The sequence below is a fragment of the Suricata suricatta genome, chromosome 1, assembly GCF_006229205.1.
Source record: "Suricata suricatta isolate VVHF042 chromosome 1, meerkat_22Aug2017_6uvM2_HiC, whole genome shotgun sequence".
Classification (NCBI taxonomy): domain Eukaryota; kingdom Metazoa; phylum Chordata; class Mammalia; order Carnivora; family Herpestidae; genus Suricata; species Suricata suricatta.
Window position 1 is genome coordinate 153,537,289 of NC_043700.1, and position 18,018 is coordinate 153,555,306.

At 34.5% G+C, this 18,018-nt stretch overlaps 1 protein-coding gene across 10 annotated transcripts in view; it reads right to left on the minus strand.

The window, feature by feature from the left end:
- The window catches only part of FIP1L1 (factor interacting with PAPOLA and CPSF1), a 78,584-nt gene that overhangs the window by 33,897 nt on the left and 26,669 nt on the right, over nt 1-18,018 (minus strand). For 5 of the 10 annotated variants that reach the window (XM_029945748.1, XM_029945741.1, XM_029945761.1 and 2 more), the window contains 3 exons: nt 14,510-14,617; nt 4,142-4,235; nt 2,207-2,363 (listed from right to left, as the gene is read on the minus strand). In XM_029945748.1, the coding sequence (XP_029801608.1) occupies nt 2,207-2,363; nt 4,142-4,235; nt 14,510-14,617 (359 nt within the window). The remainder of the gene's footprint in view (nt 1-2,206; nt 2,364-4,141; nt 4,236-14,509; nt 14,618-18,018) is intronic. The other 5 variants (XM_029945775.1, XM_029945781.1, XM_029945788.1 and 2 more) reach the window with 1 other exon arrangement.

An 18,018-nucleotide genomic window follows, 5' to 3' on the forward strand; every position in this document is an offset into this window, starting at 1 on the left:
CTGACTCCAATTTGGAAAGAAGTTCTGCTGTGGGGAAGATGCTATCCAACGGCATCACGTGCGACAGAGAAACCGTTGGTGAAGGGAAGAGTCCATGGATGTGGCAAACGTCACTGCTGTCTTATCATTAGAAACTGCCACAGCCACCACCACCTTCAGCCACTACCACCCTGATCAGTCAGCAGAGTTCAACCTCAAAAGACCCCAAGATCAGCAAAAAGATTACACTCACTTAAAGCTCAAAAGATGATAAGCATTTTTTAGCAATAAAGTAATTTTTAATTAAGGATTTCTATATTTAATGCTATTATTGCACACTTAATAGACTAAAGCAGAGTATAAACATTAACTTTTATATGCAGCAAGAACCCCCCCCAAAACCAAATGTGATTCACTTATTGCAGTGGTCTAGAACTGTAATATCTCCGAGGTAAGCCTGTAAATAAATAACTTAAACAATAAAAATAATCAGTGTTACTTTATGGTATAATGGCATAGATTATCTAAATATTATTAAAAGTTATTAACCCTTATAAACAAAGAAATGGAGTTTTAACATTTTAACATTTTGCCAGTGCCTATGAAGAATATCCTACAGAGCTTCTAAATATTCTTATATCAATAAGGTATTTATTTTTCACCATTTTTCATACCACTTACTCTTTCCCAATAGCTAGTGTTGACTATATAAAGTATTAGCAATCTGGGGATATACTCTGTTAACTTAGTAATAAAAAGAAGTTCTTTGAGATCACCTTTAATAACTAGTAAAATTAAAATGAGATTATCAAGCAATACAGCATAAGGACTATCATCATGTACACTGATTATCTTATAATGTCATTATTTCAAGTATGTTCGGAATTAATTATTTCTACATTTTACTTTTTCAGTAGATAAAGGACTCCTCTATGAATCACTACATCCTCATTCCTTTCCCTTTTCCTTCAGTTAATTCTCACCATATTAAGGATCTAAGAATCCTGGGTCCAATCACAACTTCTGAATGGTTTATGCTCCAAAACAAGAAATTTGTTGAACTTTAGAAGTAACATTGCATGCAGTAAGCACTTCCAACCTATCAAGTCGTCTCTTTCCTCTATTTTTGAGAAACAGAATCTCTAAAACCAGACATTTTTCATAATCATTTTCTTATTCTTTTTGAAGACAGAAGCCACAATGGAAGGGAATCAAGTTGTCATAGCTGTAGGACCCATTAAACAGCTGATACTTAGAGACCAAAAATGAATACTACAGGGAAGGACTACTCAGACCATTTCCTGTGCCTTGGTTCTCCGATCACAACTGCTCCCTTACAACAAGTACAGCTCTCTTGAATTGCAAAGTGACTGAGTGGACATGGCTCTTTCGTATCAACTGATTTTTTTATTTAGTATAAACTGATACTAATTTATTTATAGATGTAAGAAAAATTAAACCCTTCTCACACATGTATTATAATTAGGAGAAGGAGCCAGTTTTTATCATTTACTGTTGGCATTCTCCTTAGGAAAAAAGTAATTATCTCAATCAATCTTGCGGTTTCATTCAAAACTCATTAAGGAGAATAAATACTGGAAGCTTAATGGAAATAAAATAATGAAGGCCACTGGATGTAAGGTTGAAAATATAAAATTTGGGAGTCACTTATGAGTTTTTTTTCTATTGCCATCAATAAAATAATCAAAAAATGATAAAAATTAAATTTTCTGACTTTTTAAAAGAAGTAAATACCAGGTGCCTGGCACCCAGAAGCAGCCTTCTAACAGAAGATCAGGATACAATAACTGACCAGATGGAGATTTTCACTTCAATCTCTCTACAGGATATATATTTTCGAACCTACTCCAATTCTAAGAATATCTTTAACACTTTTCAAAACAAATTAACATGGTTTATAGTTCAATGTGGATTTATATGTATACAATTAGCAATTTTAGTGCTCACTATTATACCTTAGATCACAATTTCCTATCTGTTCAATCTTCTCTATTAGTATAATCTCTTTGCTGTGCTGAAATAGCACAAACATCTGTTTTCACTGTGAATCTATTGAAGATTTAATATGTTTCCTATCTGTTAATTAAAATGCAGTGTAATCAATGAAGATTTTATTTTCAAATACATATTTTAATTATTAGAATTCAAAATAAAAGAAACACTCATGGTTATTCTTTCAAAATCAAATGTCTTATTTACTATTTACCTGGCGGTGGAATTAGAGGTGGAGCAGTGCTGACAGTTGGAGGAGGTGGAAGAAATGGAGGAGGTGGAAGGTGGGTGGGAGGTGCTCCTGGAGGGAAAAATGGAGGCGGTTTGCTAAAATTGTTGTCTACTTCAGTAGCAGATCTTTCAGAAAGGACCTAAAATTAAAGCATAGTTATTTTTTAAAATGCATCTAAGATAAAAACTCAGTAAATTCATTTTATTTAAGAAACAAAGTAAGAAGTTTCATTAACATACACATATTTTGGGGAGGTGGAAGTAAATTTGCCATGTCTGTGATATATGTGTGTGTGTGAGTATATATATATACTTTTTAAGATGATCATGGAAGTCTAGAAAAAAAAATGACTAAATTATTACCAAAAAATCTTAGTAAGAATAAAAACATTCTGTGGCGCCTGAGGGGCTCAGTCAGTTAAGTGTCCACTTTCGGCTCAGGTCATGACCTCACTGTTCATGAGTTTGAGCCCTGCATCTGGCTCTGTGCTGACAGCTCAGAGCCTGGAGCCTGCTTCAGCTTCTGTGTCTCTCTCTCTCTCTCTGCCCCTCAACATTATCTTCTCTCTCTCTCAAAAATAATCATTAAAAAAAACCATAAAAAAAGAATAAAAACATTCTGAACAAGAGTATTTGTAAATTAAGTACTCATAGTCACAGATAGTAGCATTAAGAAATGAACATGGCCAACAGAAACAGATCTTCACTGTATCAGAGCCTATCATCAGGGTGCATGCATTAACAGGGTGCAAGTAATATGCAGCCAGATATATCAATAGCTTTTTCATGTGAGCCTTATAAGTTTAAGAACAAAGGTTTATACTTGAAAAGTTGAAGTATTTACAAAACACTGATCTGTGTAAACAGGTAAGGAACAAGCAGTAAACCTATAGGAGTGACACGCAGAAATCTGGATTTTTGTCAAGCCTCCCTGAGGGATTCCGCTGTGCAAACACTTTAAGAAAACAGCAGAAACAGAAAACATAGTGTTGTGCATTTAATTTATACTTCTAAAAATGCTCACTGGCCAAAGGTATAATTTAAACATATAATCCTTCTTTTCATTAAGTTCTTCATTTAAGCATAGCAATTTTTGTAACATTTATCCTGATAAGCTATTTTTTAAAGTAGGGAACACAATTATTTTAAGAAATCCAGGCATTTTCATGGTGGGGAAAAGCAAAGAGAACTATCTTCCAGTTTAGAAATGATTTACATGCTAAAAAGAAGATTAATTTAATGAGGATCAAAACAGTTTGACATTTTTTAAGGTACTCAGAAAAAGGAAATAATTTTTTAAAAAGTATGGTCAAGCTAACAGCTGAAAGTCTGTTATTAAAATTCTAACTTGAATTATCCAAGTTACTAATAACAAAATTCCTTTCACTATTTCACTTGGAAAGAAAATCTACTTCCCCAAAAAATGTCACATTAAAAAAGTTATTGTAAGTCCATACAATGAAACTATCATGAAGAAATTTAAAAAATTTTTAAGAATATGGAAAATGCAAGTAAGTTTTAAAAAAGGATACACAAAAAAGAATCATAATAGTATGCCCTAATCCTGTTTGGTGACAAAGAAGTACACCAGAGTGTTAAGAGTGGTTATCTTTAGATGCTAGAATTATCAGTAGTTTTCTTTTCTTCTTTGAACTTTTCCCATAATTTCCCTTTTTTTAGTCCAATTAACCTATATATTATGCTTATTGCCAAACAACAACAACACAGAAAGCTTACTTAAATGATCTAAAGGTAATAAATTCTAAATAAAATAGCTTTTATAATAAAAGTGATTAAGTCCATCTTTTAAATCTAAAATACCTAACATATAGCATAGCATTATAAATATGTGTTGAGTAAATTAAATTAGAACATGAGTGTAATTCCTCAGTCTAAAAATTAATTTTAAGTACGAAACCTGTATGTTGCTGTTTTCATTTGCCCGCCGCCTTCCCTCCACCCGGCTGATTGTTATCGTCTGACCGATAACGTCGATGGCCCCAGGCAGTCTCCTGTAACACAGACGTTGAACAGATTCAGTCTCACCTAATTAGATGTTTGGAAAACAAGACAAATATTAAGTAAGAAATAAAATCTAAGACCCATCGCAACGTGCTTTAAAATAAAATCAGATCAGCGTACACACTGAAAGAAAAACTTCACTACGTTAGTCAGATCTCGCTATTCTGTACTGTCATAAGAACTAAGCTTTATTAGTAAGCTGGAACCAATACACCCAATGACGATCAGGTTAAATTTGTAGATTTTCTTTTAAACATTCTTTTTTAATAGTCTCCAACTCAATTTATTTTTGTGGAACTGAATCAGGTAGCAAATGCTAAGCAAATGGAAATAAAAATATTTTGGCCACTATAATTATGTCATTTATAGTTCTATTACAGAAACTTAAAAATTCTCCTAAAAGACAAAAATGAAATAATGGTCATTTTGATATACACTGTATTTTCCTTATTTATGCCAAGCATTAGAAAGCATAACATGGGATCCAGTTTTCCAATTCTGATAACTTGCTTTTAAATAGAAAAAAATGAAACATTTAAATGCCTAGTCCACCTCCAGTTGTATTTACAATCCATTAAAGTTTAAAATAGTCTATCAGAAAATGATGCTCCAAATATATTTAAGAAAAGCTTAAGTAAGTTAAATTTTAAAAAATAATGTTAAAAGCCTTTAGTTACTGGTTAAGGATTTTATGAAAGTGTATATATATATGTGTGTGTGTATATATATATGCTTAACAAGTTACAGCAGTCACTTGTAGGAAGAGACAATGAAAAATGGATGCAAATTAAATGAATTTCTCTTCATCTCTACTTTAGTTCTGAACAATTCTGCCTTTAAAACTTTATAGAAGTAAAACAACCAAATTACCATGGATCTTTCCACAGTCACAACAGTTAGGTTCCCAAAATGACTAATAGCAGCTACCATTTGCTGAATGTCTACACATCATACCTAAACCTCACAATATGTCTTCACTTACTAATTACTGTGTACTTGTTAGAGATGTTAAAGCCAGGGCCCATAGTGAGGTCACTGACATCAGTAATAACTAAATGGCAAAACTCAACTTTCAAATCGGAGTCTTTCTGATTCCAAAGCCTAAATACAGACCTCTTCCCTTGAGTCACACTGCCTTCTAGCAAGATAACTGGCTTTTGAGACATTTAAGACTTCTGAAAACCAAAATTGGTAAAAGTTTGCCTCAAGTGAACCTTGAGAAGCCATATAATTTTATGTTCACAAAAACAAAGAGAGCCTCATAAAAAATATATAATGGCATTTGAAATGTCTTCAACTACATAGGTCAGATCCTACTTATTATCTTGCCCACTTCAGACTTCTATATAATTCTAATAGAGTTTTTAGAAAGTTCAAGCTTTTCTGATTTTATGCCCAGGTCACTGACTTCCCAGATTTCCTCATGATCTCAAGGTGCGAAAGGATTTTATTTACTTAACCTGTACCCTTCAATATAGCTGGAAACTATCTTAACATTCACACCTTAGAAAAAATCTAAATATCTCAGACACAAAACAAATAACACTCCAACTTTTTCCCTAAAACTTAATTACAAAGCTATGACCATTGTAACGTCATATCAAAACAGATGCCATCAGCCATCTAATATCTACACACATCTCAGATTCCAACATCCCAACAGTTATAGGTATATTTCCCGAGGTCAGAATTTCCCTTCACCATTTATTGCTATCAAAACTTCACTGTAAAAATCTTTACTATTTCCTTTTCCACTCTTTTCTGGGACACATGAGAGTACTCACTTCTTAAAGTTTATCTTAAATACGATCAGTCTAGTTTTCCAGCTTTAAGTGAATTACTGAAGATTCAAAATGCTAAATACTAAGTTTCTAAAAACACACATGGAAAATTAGCCTTAACAAATATACATCACTAGAGAAAATCCAGAAAACCGCAATTTCTTACACATATTTCCACAATAACACCTCTTTGCCCAGGCATTTTTACCCACACAGACTGATATATCTCAGTCAGAAATGTGAAGTTAACCATTTTGCTCAGAAATATTTCACGACAAATACATAAGCATACACCAAAGTAACATAAAGAACATATTTAACAGAGATGAATAACTATCCTATGTTATTCTGAAATTTTTATGAACCACTTTTCCTTCGATGCACAAAAAGATTTAGTAGATCTTCACCATGAGGATCTACTATAGCACAAGTTTATTTAAAAAATTGTAATATAATTTGACAAACTGGCTAACAAACAATGTGTAGTGTACAGTGTGCTCTTGGTTTGGGGGGTAGATTCCCATGGTTCATCACTTACATGCAACACCCAGTGCTCATGCCAACAAGTGCCCTCCTCAATATCCATCACCCATTTCCCCCTCTCCCCTAACCCCCATCCACCCTCAGATTGTTCTCTGTATTTAAGGGTCTTTTGTGGTTAGCCTCCCTCCTTCTGTTTCTAACAATTTTTCCCCCTGCCCTTCCCCCATGGTCTTCTGTTAAGTTTCTCAAGTTCCACAGATGAGTGAAAACATGGTATCTGTCTTTCTCTGACTTATTTCACTTAGCATAATAACCTTCCGGTTCCATCCACGTTGCTGCAAATGGCATGATTTCATTCTTTCTCATTGCCAAGTAGTACTCCACTGTATCTATAAACCACGTCTTCTCATCCACTCATCAGTTGATGGACAATTAGGCTCTTTCCATAACTTGGCTATTGTTGAAAGTGCTGCTTCTACACAGCACAAGTTTAATTAGGCTTAAACATTTGTTCAATAAGGCAGATAGCTAATATAGCTACCAAGATTCTCTTCTCTGTGTTGGACTAAATCATAGAGCTAAAGAGAGACAAACTGATCATGGTGGACACTTAAGTTTCATTAACCTTAATACAGGCAGTGGATGTTCACAAGAGCTTTCATAAATACAAAAATGTCTCTGAAATTATAATGGAATTAAATTAAAATTAAAATGGTCTATTTTGATGATTCAGATATATAGGCTGCTTACAAAGATAAAACAAAACTTATTAAGGTGACAGAATTAGAGGCAAGGGAAGACGAATTAATTAATCTTTTGCCACAAATTTACCTCTGAGCTTCTCATTTTCTAACAGCTAAATAAAGGGCATCATTAATAAAAAGTCTTTTAATGTAAGATAAAAACAAAGCATCAACTCTGAAGACTGCTTTTTCTGGTAACAACAGCACCACCTACGTGCTAGGAAGCACTGTTCTAAGCACTTTAGATGCATTTACTCTTCACAATAACCCTATGAAGTAGCAATTATTATTATTCCCATTTTACAGAAGAGAATAAAGAGAAAAAATTTCTCCGCTGAGTCCATGTTAAGAGAAACTAGGATAGAGTACAGTTTTCAAACTTTTTAGACCCTAAAATATATTTAAGAAACATGTTTTGGACAGTAATCTAGTACACATATAAAAAACTAAAAGCTTCATGAAATAATACACTCATTAAAAAGAACAGAATAATGTTAAAATCAGATATGATTTATGAGTATTAAATATCACACACAAGAAAACAATACAAACTCCAGAAATATTTGGTGGTTGAGACCACCAAACTGATTTCACACCCCACTAATGAACTGCAATCGCATGTTGTGAGAAACACTGAAACAGGGACAAAGTCCCAATATTACTACAATAGTGAACATAAGTGAATTTCACAGAACTGTTTCTCAAACTGTTCCTCAATACCGGGTGAAGCATAACAATGCACAATCCAATAAAAGCAATTCAATCAGACGGAGCAAAACCATGTGGTCTGAGTAGACAGCCCTTTTGATGCAGGCTTTATCTAAAGAACTGTGCTTTTGAGCAAGAGTCCTTAACTAGCATATATGGGATCCTGAGGGACCAACAGTTTCCTGAACTTAACTACATGCATGTGTACAAATGCATTTTTCAGGCAAGAGTCCACACTTTGCAGGAAATTTTCGAAGGGGTTACAGCTTTAAAGTACAGAACCACTATTCTTAAAGAATGAATGAATCATATCCTTGAAAAAACCTATAAATGTTGCTTTCTCAAAACAGAACTTCTAATAAGAACTGAGCAGCAGTAATTCAAGGACACATTCTCTAGGAAAAAACCTAGATGTGACAATTCCATATTCCCAAGTCAAGACAGATGCACCAGTATTATTGTCTAACTCAGGTCATACTTCTCAATAGATGGTTATAACAATTCTGCATGGAAAGTGGCATAACATCTTTTTTAATTTTTTATTTTAAAAGTTTATTTATTTTGAGAGAGAGTGAACGCATGAGTGCAGGGCAGGAGCAGAGAGAGGAGAGAGAATCTCAAGCAGACTCTGTACTGCCAGCACAGAGCCCAATGTGGGGCTCGAACTCATGAACCATGAGATCATGACCTGAGCCAAAACCAAGACTCGGACACACAGCAATTGAGCCAGCCAGGTGCCCTGGTAGAACATCTTTTAAGCTACTTTCGGAAAGAAAAGCATTGAAAGACAGGAGTAATGAATTCAGCCACACAGGATGAGAAGGGAGGACATTTTAAATAGAGGGAAGAACAGAAGAGAAAGTATGTGAAGAAAGTAACATTTGTGGATTCCAATTTCTAATTTGGCAAATACACTATCTACAAATATATATGCAACAGAAAAAGCGTAATATACCTTTGATACTGGTTATCAACAAAAAGACTTTCAGAGAGGCAAAAAAACTTAAATGAGACTTACACAAAAGAAAGTTCTATAAAGTTGTTAAAATGCCACACAAAAATTAGTTCCCATCAAAGCTCAATCTATCATTTTACCTCAAATTCCAAGGTGGTCACTAAACATTTGATTTTAATCTTTATGGCAAGCCAGAATCTTGTCTCTCAATCAATGGTTCTCAATGTTTTCTATACATCAGAATCATCTGGGAGCTTTATAAAAAATTTTTTTCTTAATGTTTATTTTTGAGAGAGAGAGAAAGAGAGAGAGAGAGAGAGAGAGAGAGAGAGAGCGAGCGAGCGAGCATAAGCAAGGGAGAGAGAGACACAGAATCTGAAGCAGGCTCCAGGTTCTTAGCTGTCAGCAAGTCCCAGTGCGACGCATGAACCAATGAACAGTGAGATCATGACCTGAGCCGAATTCATAGGCTTAAACTGACGGAACCAACCAGCAGCCCCTGGGAGCTTTGAAAAATCCCAATGCCCAGAGTACACACCAGACGATTTAATTCTGTCTCTAGGTCTTAAGCATCCATAGTATTTTGAAGCTCCCCAGATAATTCCAACACATAGCCAAAGTTGAGGACTACAACAAAAGACATGCCCAAGGAAGACACTTACATTGTATTCTCTTCTAGAAAGATTTTAAAGTAGTTGATTAAAAACTAAGATTTAACTCATTATTCAATAAATATAAAGTCATACTTACCAAGGTCTGGTAATTAAGGTAAGGCTATCATTCGTTGCATATATGTTTTTATACGGATATTGTGAGTTTTATGGACGCAATACTTTCTTTTTAACCTTCACAAGCACAAGAGTAATCTTCTCTACAGCATATACACAGCTTATGAAGAAAACGTAATCTACCTTTCAAATGAAAATTAATCAAAAATCCTGTGTTGAAAAATAATGTATGTTCAAAATAAAAATCAGAATTTAACACTTTTCAGAGCACATAATCCACTGTCTAACAGGACTACGGTTCAAGAGACCACAGTGGACACAGACACAAAGGGAGCGAGCACTGCGTGCCTGCAGCAGGCTCTTCTGCCGGCTTAGAAGCCATTCACTCCACGAGGACTTGGTGGAAGTCCCATTAGTGTCATTTTCCCAGCTGTGGAAAAAGGCTCTTTCGTGAAGTAAAGTGCCGCACCACGATTCAGGCTCAGGTATGACGATTCCAAACTTTACTTCTTCTATAAAGGGTTTTCTATGCTAATGTTCTGGGGCCTGAATTCTTAAAATGTTACTTTTTAAGCTATCTTAAAAACAAAGACTTTGAATGCTTAAACATGAACTATGCTAAACTTTGAGTGGAACACATAAATATGTTCATTTAGGGAAGCCGAATTTACTCACTTTGGGGCAGAGCTTGAAATAAAGCTTCACTTGCCATATTATGTTTAATTTAATTTTTAAATGTAGGAAAAGATATCATTGGGGAATTTTAAAAAAAGAAGGCTTCATACATCCAATCACATTAAAATCTTAACAAGCTACATAATACAAGCAACACACATTCAAAGTGCTCAATCACATGCCATGAAGGTACAGGTACATCTTTTCAGTGCATTATTTAATCAAGACATAATAAGTAGTGCCAAGAACAAATGAAGAGGTCAACCTTAGACCGAATGTCCATTTAACATCCAGTTTTAAGTTCTATGTTTGACTATTATAAGAAATGCAAGCAGATTTAAATATTTTAGTGATTCTCCATTAAGCAATTTTTACTTTTCCTCTTCCAAGAGTCTGAATCAGTTAAAAAAAAACCCGATACTAAAAAACAGGCTTAATAAGACAACCTAGAATATGCAACAGACTTTGATATTATAAAATAAAAACAAAACACACAAATAAACTGGACATTAGGATAGGATTACAGCAATCATCCGTATTGCCAATTTCAATTTTCTGTGTGCATTAAAACTGCTTCATTCTTCTAATTGGCTTAATATGTGTCACAAATCTGAATTTATAAAAACAAACTCACACCCAATAAAATGTCCTTGTTACAAATAGTTACGAAGAGTACTATTAACCAACATTGGAAAATACTGTATTAAATTAATAGGAACGTACGTGAGATAAGAAGTCTTGAGTCTCCAAATACAGTAACTTACAAAAAGGATTTCAATCATTGTTTAATTGCTCTTACAAAGAGAGGTAAGCCATGCTTCAAAAAGAAAAACAAAACACATTTCTCAGTTACATTAACTACAACAGGTAGACTCTTGTTTTTTATCTTACGCGGTAAGTGTGTGTATGTAAGTGTACATATATATACATACACACATGTACCATTCAAAAAGAGAGCTGTAGCTTTTATCTAGAGTTTTTTTTCTTTTGAATTTTCAAAGGCAGAAAATACATACTGCAAACAGTGTCAAATTTCCTACTACTTCTATTGCCTGAATGGGAGTTTTCTGTGTTCTCAAAGCATTTTTATTGAGGGGTGGGGGAGTAAAAGTATAAACCCTGAGCTGTATTATTTTCAGTTATGAGAACTATTATTTTCTCTATAAACTACTTATCTTAAATAAACCATTATACCAAAAATACAACTATTTTAAGTAACACATTCTGTCAAAATGACTGATATAAAAGGAATTTCAGATGCTGAAATAGCAAAAGAAACAAACAGAAAGTTTTAAATTACATATTTAGAAATAAGTGACTTAACTGTATCTATGCCTTTGCTCATGAACATCAACCTGCCTGAACTGCAGGTATTAAAAGACAGAAAACCAGGGATTCTAGCTTTGCCTCTTTAATTAGCCATAAATTTGGCAAATTCCCTACTTTCTTAGATTTCCTTTTCCATGTAAACGAGGGACTAGCCAGAAAAAATAACTTCATGATTAAAAAGACCTTCCTGATAACACAGTCTAGCCCTATCATATTAAAACTGTAAACACAGAGGCCTAGAGATTTTAGGGAACTGTCATAAATTCACACAGGCACAAAACCAAACCTAATAGCCAAATCCAGTACTTATGCCATGAAACTGCTGTAAGTTTAAGAATATAGTTATTCTTGGGGCACCTGGGTGGCTCAGTCAGTTAAGCGGCTGACTTTGGCTCAGGTCATGATCTCGCGGTTCATGAGTTTGAGCTCCACGTCGGGCTCTGTGCTGACAGCTCAGAGCCTGGAGCCTGCTTCAGATTCTGTGTCTCCTCCTCTCTCTGCCACTTCCCTGCTCATGTTCTGTTTCTCTATCTCTCAAACATAAACATTAAAAGTTTTTGAAAAATTCATAAAGAATATAGTTATTCTTTATATATATAGATGGCTCGTTTTAATGATGAAAATGCAAGCCCTTCCTGTCTGGCCCTTTTGGAATTAGTAAACAGGTTGCCCAGATTGTTGGCCAGGTTAAACAGGTATAAATCTAGGAGATTCTCTAGCACTGTGTGCTGTAATAACCAAGTTTATTATTATACAGAGATTATATTAGCACTCCTCTTACACTATGGGGTTTCTCAGAAATAGTAAATGTGAAAAGATTCATAGATTCCAAGCCACACTTATCAGATCTAACTTTTCTTCATTTGAAATAACTCTTGATATTTCTACTGGTTCGTCAAGAATTCTAGTTGTAAAAACTAAGACTGGAGCACCTGAGTGGCTCAGATAAGCATCTGACTCGATTTCAGCTCAGATTATGATGCCATGGTTCATGAGATCAAGCCCTGTGTTGGGCTCTGCACTGTCAGCGCCTGCTTGGGATTTTTTTTCTCTCCCTCTCTCTGCCCACTTGTGCACATACTTTCTCTCTCTCAAAATAAAAAAATAAACATTTAAAAAAAAACCCTAAGATTAGTATCATATAATACCATGAAAAAAGGTCAATAAGCACTTTAAAAATAGGAAAATATGCAAATTTTCATTCTATAATCTGTTAAAGCAACACATGCAATCGATATTATTCTCAGAATATAGGGAATATTATTTCCAACTGCATCAATTACTATACTTACAGTTTGCATATCTTTAAAAAGTCAAAATATTTTTTTAGTGTTTATTTATTTATTTTTAAGAGATAAAGTGTGGGGTACCTGGGTGGCTCAGTCAGTTAAGTGTCCGACTTCAGCTCAGGTCATGATCTCACAGTTCGTAGGTTCAAGCCCCGCGTCGGGCTCTATACTGACAGTTTAGAGCCTGGAGCCTGCTTAGGATTCTGTGTCTCACTCTCTCTCTGACCCTCCCCTACTCAGGCTCCATTTCTCTGTCTCAATAATAAGCAAACATTAAAAAAAATTTTTTTATTTGAAAGAAAGTGTAAAGCGAAGGAAGGGCAGAAAGCCAGGGAGACAGAGAATCCCAAGCAGGTTCCCTGCTGTGAGCACAGAGCCCGATGAGGGGCTCAAACTCATGAACCATGAGACCATGACCTGAGCCGAAATCAAGAGTCAAACGCTTAACCAACTGAGACACTCAGGCACCCCAAAAAAGTCAAAATATTTTTGACTTTGAGATGAATAGCCACTTTTGAGAATGACTAAGCTTATTCTCTCCTAACAGGAGATCCTATCAAAGCTAATTCTTTTCTCTTCTAGAAATTCTTACTATTCATGAAGAATATATAATAAAGTCCCCAAAGTAAAGGAAATCTGAAAAAACAAAATTTTGATTGTGCTTCCTCCCTTTGTTTTTCTTTCAGGTGTTATGATCAAAGATATCTGACCATAACTTACATATTTAAAGGTTTATAAATGAAGATAATTAAAAGCACAGTAATGTAAAAGCATCGACCTGCCTAGGAAGAAAGTTTAAGATGCTGCAACAACAAAAACAGACAAAATGCCACCGCTGCACCACTGTTTAAAACTTTAAATGGTAAATTAGGGAGGTATCTAAGTCTGTATTTCCAAGTCAGGCAAACTGTAATTGCTCAGATTGATTACTATTGGCAATGCACTGTCATAACGTAACTGCTTCTCACTAGGTCCCTTGGGGTAGAAATTATGATTCCCATTTTACAGGCTCAGAGAGTGTACAACATCCATCCAAGGCTGCATGCTTTGTAACTGTAAGATTTAGAGCACAGACCAGACTTCTGCAGAGGGGGGATCAGGAGTTAAAGCACAGCAACAGTAAGGGAAATAATACTTCCTAGGACAGCTGATAGACTCAATGAAATGGCTGCTTTATGCACCGTAGTTGAGATGATAAAACGCAATAGAGTTCAATTTTACAGGTTCTAAATACTAGCTCAGAAGTAAATTTTATTCAACAATTAGAAACACCCAGCGATTTCTTAAAAGGGTGTGATATGAATTAAACCTGCAGGAGTGCGGAGAAAAAACACATACTGAGCTCCTATTTGCATGGTTCCATGCAATTTATAAAGTCAGAGAGAAGAGAGGGAAGGTGTGGGGGGCGTAGGGCCTGGCTCATAATTTTTAAAACCCTCAATTTCTGTAATAAAGAAGCATAATTGAGGGGGTAAAAATATGGTACAATTTAATCAAAATTTATCATCTTATGAAGACAAAACAACACTGATGATCTAATCAGGGAGTAGCCAATGTTTAAAAACAGCCTTACCTTAGGTCGGGTGATTCGGCCCTCCCATATCGGTCCTGCCACTTCCCAACGCTGGAATTGGCTTTTCTGGAGGCAGTACTTGTCTGAGACTGAGAAGAGGTGCTGTTTCTGGTGAGATAAATTTTCTATGTTTTTTCTTACATATTGTTGTCTCTGACCCCCCTTGTTCTGTCTTTTTTTTTTTTCCTTTTCTTTGACATGCTTTTTCTAAAGTCCTTTAGCATGTTCCTATTGTACGTTTTCTTCGAGTCTCTGTGGTACTAAAATTGCTAGTAGGTATTTAAATACTAACATCTTATCAACATTTTAGTAACTCCAAAATATTTTTAGAAATCTTTTTCAAAATAGTAATGTCAAAATGCAGAAATAAGAACCAAAGGCTTATCAGACTGTAATACATTATCAAGAAATAAACTTCTGTGCTTTTATAGTAACAACTTCCACGGTCTCACAAAACCTTATTCAAAACTGAGATTTTTTTTCCCCCTACACTCTTCAACAGTACAAATATTGTTAGTGTAGCAGTTAAAAGTAACACTCTCATGTGTCTTCTAAAAAAACCTACACTAAATACATATATTTCATAAAAATTCCATTTCAAAATAACATTCTAAAGAAAGTTAAATTTTATCCCTAGTGCAATACTCCATAAAATGTTCAGCTGTTTATACTCTTGCCAGTCCCTTAAAAGACTAATAAGACTCTTCCAATAGCAAAGTTTTCTATAGGAAAAACATATGTTTGTCTATCTGGTAATTTTTGTAAAAAGAAACGAAGAAAGAATAAATCAGAAATTAGATAAAATAAAGTTAATTATTAACTGGAATAAAAGAAGCAGGGAAAAGAATGTACTTGGAACTCTGTTAAATGTTTTATATATGCAAAAAATGTCAAACATGGAGAAAAGAAAAGCTAATATTGAATACAAACAGAAACAATGGATAGTATACTTTAGGTGATTAATATAACCATTCTAAAGAAAACTTCTGAATATTTGACTACATACCCTCACCTAAAAAAAAAAAAAAGAATTCCAAAGAAATCTTGAATTCTATTTAATAGTTTTGGTTTTTGAAATGGTAAGTGCAGAAGTCCTAATCTATTCTGAGTATATTTTAGGATGAAGCAAAGAGTATATATATTGAAATTGCTGGAAAGCAGGTTCTCAATGCAGTAAAACAGAGATGTAATATGGAATAAGGAAAGGGAAGTAGAAACCCCTGGTGCCAAATGTGAAGTAAAAGGATGACTACATGATTAAAATTACACATAAGGCAGTTTTATATTGAAATTGGTTGTTTTCTCCCAGCTGTGAATGCTGAAAAAGCCTAGGAACAGTGACACTCCAACAGCAATGAGCATAACTGGTGCCAAGAGCTTGGTTTCTAATCATCATTTCCCATTAAAAGTCATCAAGGTGGTGTCAAGGTAAGGCTGCTCCCAGGGAGGGGCAGAGAAAGTACAAGGTAAGCATGGAACATTTGGTAAAGCTAGAAAGTAAAAAAAAAAAAAAAAAAAAAAAAAAATCCTCAAAACAACAACAACAACAACAAAAAACCAATGGGGACATCTCAAAAGGGCATAGGAGCCACTATGAAGAGGCTCCTACCAAGCAAATTTGAAACAATTCTGAGCATCAATATGAATTACAGTACATATGTTATATATATAGCTTATATACTACATATACAAATAAATCATATTTATAAGTCACAAATACACACTCTCTCACACATAAAATAAATATTGTGTCTAGATGGTAATAAATAAATAAGTGGAGGAGGTGGGAAAGCTCACTTTTAAAGGAAGATACCAGCTAATTAATGTAAGAGAAATAACAAAGTTAGATAATCACTATTTTATAGCCATTACAGTAGTAACAGGAAAAAGCAAAAATCATCAATGGGATTTTAAAAGTTGGGGAAGTTTAAAAAGAAACAGGATATTTACCATCTCCTCACAGATTATTTATTAAATACAAACAGTAAAAACAATAACTTTGCAGTGCAGAAACCCAAAGAACACCATTACAACTAAGTGATTAAAGTTACCATCACCGGTAATGGGGAAAAATGACATCATGTACCTCAAGGCTGACACCTGAGGACAGAACATCACATAGTTTCCTGCTCCCAGAGCAAAACCTGAATCTAATAGAGGAAACACCAGGCAAACTCAGATTGAGGGATGACTTACAAAACAACTGGATTGCACTCTTCAAAACTCAGAGTCAACAAAGAATGACTGAGAAACTGTCTCAGGTTATAGAATGAGATAAAAGAGTTAATTATAATGAATGACCTTGGACTGAACCCAAAATCAAGGAAAAAATTGCCATAAAAGATGACATTGAAATAATTAGCAAAATTTTTGACTTGTATAAAGTATGTATAAACATACTGGCTCATTATAAGACTTTCTCACTTTGATAACTGTGTCCTAAGATTACATAACAGAATGTCCTTGTTCTTAAAAAATACGTGCTGAAGTATTTAGAGGTTGAGGGGCATGATGTGTACAAGTAACAAATGATTCAAAAAGAAAAATATTTTGGGAAAATTATAAAGCAAATATGGAAAAATGTTAATAAATGATGAATTTGGGTGAGCAATATATCAGTGTTCATGAGTGTCGTTTGTGAAAATTTATTAAGCTGTATATTCTTGACATAATATGAAAACTTTTAAAGATATAGGAAAACATTCTGGTATATTAAATATTAACATTTTACTTAAGTACACCAATTTGCTGGGCAATACAGAAAGTTAGAAGCCCAGCATTTCCATCAATGAAGTACAAAGAACCATTTAAAAAAAAGTTCTATGCAAACATACTAATAGTCATCTACACATTTATAAGGCAATCTAAGATTTTCAACAAAGGAAATACAGTGGTTAGGTCAGTAGTACAGCTTACTACTATTTGTTGGGCAGTTTCTATTATGTCTTAAATGACATTCCTGTCTATTCCCTAAATTAGTAAAATTTACGTTCAAGTAGGTCTTTCTAATCCCCACAAACACTAAAACAGAAAAACACAAATATTTATTTAGGGAAATACTTCACAATGAACAAAAGTGTGCTTCTGATCAAGTGAAGAGGAACCCAGAAAACAAACTTTCCTAATGAAAAATGGGTACTGTTCTTTGTACCAAAAACTGACACATTGACATGTTCGGTATGTTTCTACAGGTTATGGTGGCAATTATCCACTCTTTGGTAGTAGTGATGGATCTGCTAACTTTTCGGTCATTTCTTTACTCCTTTTTATTGTCCCCTATCCACCACTATTCTCCATCTCTCCTTCAGTCCATGGCCATCCATCACTATTATCACTTTCTCAAGGACCCTCTCACCTTCCTTGCCCCTCTGTCGTACTTGTCTGGTATAATCACAACTCCTGTTAAATCCCACTGTAGCTAGTCTTCATAAACATACAAATACCTGGCAAGGGCAAGACAAATATACCTAAGCAAGCTGGCTGGTCTCATTTTAAATATATAACCATTA